At 37.9% G+C, this 4,900-nt stretch overlaps 1 protein-coding gene across 1 annotated transcript; it reads right to left on the bottom strand.

Annotated features, from left to right (window-relative positions):
- Positions 1 to 204: 204 nt before the first annotated feature.
- LOC110686882 lies at positions 205 to 744 on the bottom strand. Its single transcript, XM_021863492.1, has one exon. It carries the CDS (start codon positions 742 to 744, stop codon positions 205 to 207), a length of 540 nt encoding a protein of 179 aa, XP_021719184.1.
- Between the last annotated feature and the right edge of the window lie 4,156 nt (positions 745 to 4,900).

The following is a 4,900-nucleotide window of genomic DNA, read 5'->3' as shown; positions in this document are numbered from 1 at the left end:
CAAGCCACCTTCTAGGAAGGGTGCCAGATAGAACCAAGGACAAGAACTGGACTCAAAATCCCAGCCACCTTCTAGGAAGCGTTCTGGGAGCAAGGACTAGACAAGACACACAAAAGCAACAAGCAGAGACAGACAAGCCTGAAACTGCAACAGCCAAAAGGACTTAAAGTAGGCAAAACAACAGCCAAACTCAGGACTAGAACATCACAGATACAAAAACTTTCGATCAGATTCAGTACACCTAACAACAACCCTATAATCAATATCTTTGAAGACCAAGTCTGCAGGTTGACAACTGCCATTAAAAATTAGATTGTTTCTCTGAAACCAGATATTATGAACAGTCTCAACAAAGAACTTAAAATAAAGCCTGCACTTCCTGCTAGATTTCCTGCAATACCTTGTAGCCCACTGTTGTTCAAGATCAAAACTCTGAACTATCTTCTGAATTTTCAACAAACCAAGGATTTTCTGCCAAATTTCTCTAGAGTAAGAATAGGAGAAAAATAAGTGAGCAACACTCTCATCAAATTTTTGGCAAAAGAAACACAAAGGATCACAGTTAATATTCCATTGAATAAGCCTGTCCTTAGTCACTATTCTACTCTGTAGAGCCAACCAAGTTATGAAAATACTCTTAAGAGAAGCTTGGTTGATACAGACAAGTCTCTTCCAACTCACTTTATCAGTCTGAGGTTGATGAGTGGCATTTATGCCACGATTAAGGTTCATTTTGATGGTCATTTTCCCACATTTATGGCTTGTTTGCATCCTTTTCTTTGCACTTAGTTCCCTTTCCCTTTATGCATCTTCTTTTCTAGATTTTTCCCCTTTTTCCTACTCTTTACTTTAATTTCCATGCTTATGCTTTGTAGGAACCATCGGGGTTTTCAAGAGGAGGAAGCTAAGCTCAAGGGAAAATGAAGGAAGCAAGATTCAGAAGAGGTTCGGCCGAACCTCCTGAAGGTGTGGCCGAACCAGGGTGTGGACGAACCTGCTCAGTGGTTTGGCTGAACGTCGAGGCAGGGTCAAGAAGCAATTTGGCAATTTTACAGGAGTGGTCGAACCACAGAAGTTCGACCAGACCAGGATCAGGGAGGTTCGACCGAAGCTACCCATGGTTCGGCCGAACCTACCCTGTAGACTAGCCGAACCTTCCCATGGTTCGGTCGAACCTACCCTGTAGTCCGGTCGAACCTTCCCATTGTTCGGTCGGACCACTCCTCTTTTTCAGCTGGCTCTGTACGGACTATATAAGTCACATCTTAGAACATTTTGATTTAATTTAGATTAACTTAGTTTTAATTTTCTGCACTTTTTGCTTAATCTAGAGAGAGAAACACTATTAGTCTTCATTTGGTAGAGAGAGAAAGTGTGGATTTCTTCATTGATGAACTTGGATTTTGAAGAAGAAGCTTGTTTAATCTTTTGTAGATCTTCAACTTCAATTAATGAGCAATCTCTTACTCTTTCTCTTTACTTTTGCATTTAATATTGCTTGTTTACTTTGATTTTCCTTCTTTGCTTATTAATCATGTTTATGCTTATTGATTTGATGATTGATATTGTTCTTAACATGATTTGTGAGTAGTCTATTAGCCAAGGGTGTGGGGATGGTGTAGTTGCTAATTGTTCATGCTTATAATATTGGGATTAAGTTAATTGTGATTAAAATCTTTGCATGCTTGATATTCTTTGATCTTCTTACAAGTGAACATTGTTAGTTGAATAAAGGTGAATCTTTGCTAACAAGAAACGGAAGTTGACTTAGTTAGGATTCATTACTATCGATTGTTCTTTGATTGCACCTCCCAATATATGGTTCTAGTGTGGAAACATAGAGGCTATGATAGGAGAAACCGATTAACCCCGGAAGGCGGTTAGATTGAACCTTACATCGATATTAATGCATGTTTAGTTCACTATTGATTTGCTTTTATGTTATTGCATGATCAAGCGGCATCTACATCTACCCATCTTCCTTGGTGTTTAGTTATATTGATTTTAACTTGTTTTATCTTTAGTTTAATCTCTTAGTCATTCCTATCCTTTGTCCCGAGATAGCTTAAATCTAGTGATGAATGCGGTGTATATGTGCTTCTCCCTGTGGTTCGATCCCTCTTCTTACCATATACTTGTATTAGGATAAGTCGAGTGTTAAAAAATGTATTTGATTTAGGTGTAGTTGTCTAACGACGCAATTATTCCTCTATTAGAGGTCTTATTTTAGAATAGACTCTAGACATACTAAATTTGCCATTGTGGATAACTGCAACCAACCACCAATGCTGTCAATAATATCCCTGCACCCTAGAATCTTCTTTAGAACCCAAGTGCATTTTTTAGGGCTGCAGACCAAAAATTCTTGTTGTTGACATAGTAAGTATGAACCCATTTAACCCTTAAATTATCAGATTTATGATCAAAATCCCACAGAATCTTACAAATAGTAGCTTTGTTCCAATCACCCATTAGAGTGATATTCCAACCACCACAAACTTTAGGGAGAGTCATATGATTCCAAGAAACAGGAGCTTTCTTAGAATAGGTATTCTTACCAGTCTAAAGGAACACCCTAAATCTGGACTCAATTTCTCTAAGCACCTTTTTGGGAAGAATGAAGATTTGAGCCCAATAAGCTTGAATACCAAAAAGGACACTTCTAATGAGCTGCAATCTGCCTGCATAAGAAAGATGTCCAGCAGACCAATTATCAATTCTTGCAGTAACTTTCTCAATCAAAGGCCTACACTGAGCAATGGTCAACTTCTTAGAAGACAAGGGAACACCAAGATACTTGAAAGGAAGATTGCCTCTGCTCATCCCAAGAATAGGCTGCAAGTTATCTTTTTTAGTTTCCTGTAAACCCCCAAAATACACCTCACTTTTGTTGAGATTAGCAGACAAACCAGATGCATTAGAAAACTTTTGAAAGGCATTCAAAAGAAGCTGAATAGAGCCAACATCAACTCTAGCAAACAACAACAAATCATCTGCAAACATCATATGAGTGATTCCAAGATTTTCACATCTAGGGTGAAAGTTGAAATTAGGATCATGAGTCATTTCTTTCAAGAACCTAGAAAGATACTCCATACAAAGAGCAAAAAGAAAAGGAGACATAGGGTCACCTTGTCTCAAACCTTTTTGAGCAGGGAAAAGCTTAGAAGGAAAACCATTCACCATTATAGAATAAGAGACATAGGAAACACAAGCCATAATCCAACCAACCACCTTTTGAGGGAAACTTGTTTCCTTAAGAACAGTATGAAGAAAGCTCCATTCAACTGAATCATAGGCTTTCCTCAAATTAATTTTGAGCATGCATCTAGGAGTGATAAATTTGTGAGTGTAGCCTTTAATAAGCTCAGTAGAAAGAAGGATATTATCCCCAATATGCTTCCCAGGAATGAAACCAGCTTGGGATTCACAAACAACAGATTCCACAACCTGAGCAATCCTATTTGTGAGCACTTTAGAGATTAGCTTGTAAACCATAGTGCACCAAGCAATAGGTTTGTATTCTTTGACATAAGAGGGATGTTGAACTTTAGGAACTAAAGTTACAGTAGTGCAACTCCATTGCTTAGAAAAAACACCAGTTTGAAAGAACTGAGTAATAGCAGTATAGATGTCATGCTTAATAATATGCCAAGCCTTCTTGAAAAAGACAGCATTAAAGCCATCAATACTAGGGGTCTTGTCATTATCAATACTAGCTAGAGCAACATCAATTTCAGAATGAGTAAACTCAACAGACAGGATATTCATAGTAGTTTTGTCCATCTGTTTACCAGCTCTCATAGTTTGGATAACAACAGCAGGCAGAGAGGGAGCTCTAGTACCCAGCAAAACCTTATAAAAGCCAACAATCTCATTCTCCACCAAAATAGAATCCTTCAGCAGAACATCAGAATGAGTAAAAATAGAATCAATTCTATTCCTACTTTGTCTATGCTTTATAACAGAAAAGAAGTAGTGAGAGTTAGCATCTCTTAACTTGATCTAGTCCACTCTAGCTTTCTACTTATAGATATTCTCCTGAATATTCATCGAGTGCTTATCTTGTTCTATAACAACAGCTTCCTACAAATGCTGATTCACATTGGTAATATCAACATCAAGCTTTCGTTGGATATGAGTCAAGGCAGAATTAGCTTGATCCACTCTATCAACAATGTTTGCAAAATGTTTGGTGTTTAAACTCTTAAGACCCTGCCTGACAGTTTTCAGGTTTTGCCAAACATCAGTAATAGCTGCAACCTCAAACACTTTTTTCCAGCCAGCTTCAACAACAGGGCAGAAATCCTTGTGATCAGCAAGGCAGTTCAAGAATCTGAAAGGCCTTCCCTTTCAAGGAATATGAGAACAAACCTCCACCAAAACAGGACAGTGATCAGAGAGCAATGGAGGGAGATAAATAGCTTTAGCAGAACTGTAACTAGACATCCAGGCTTGATTAACCAGACCTCTATCAATCCTAGTAGCAACCCTATCATCACCATGGCCTTTGTTATTCCAAGAATAGAAAGAACCCTTACTCTTGATTTCACACAACTTAAGATTCTCAATACAATCCTTAAAATGCTTCACCTCATAATCAGTAATAGGATTACCATTAAACCTATCACCATCATTAAGAACAAAATTATAGTCACCAATAAGAAGCCAAGGATCAGCAGCCACATTAATGTTTCTAATACTAGCCTAAAGAGGGACCCTATCATGCATAGAGTGAAGGACATAAACAAAAGTAACTAGAAAATGGTGCTGTAAGTCTTTAGAACAAATGTCAACATGAACAAACTGCTCATGGGAAGAGAGAAAAGTCACATTCACCTTGTCCTATAACCAACCAACCCAGATTCTACCTCTATGAGAATTATTATAATTGCAAAAC

The sequence above is a fragment of the Chenopodium quinoa genome, unplaced genomic scaffold (genome assembly GCF_001683475.1).
Source record: "Chenopodium quinoa cultivar QQ74 unplaced genomic scaffold, ASM168347v1, whole genome shotgun sequence".
In the NCBI taxonomy this organism is placed as follows: domain Eukaryota; kingdom Viridiplantae; phylum Streptophyta; class Magnoliopsida; order Caryophyllales; family Amaranthaceae; genus Chenopodium; species Chenopodium quinoa.
This window is presented reverse-complemented; position numbering and strand designations above follow the sequence as displayed.

Excerpts from the sequence above, each read along its gene's own strand:
- LOC110686882 (XM_021863492.1), bottom strand. The coding sequence starts at position 744 with ATGACCATCAAAATGAACCTTAATCGTGGCATAAATGCCACTCATCAA.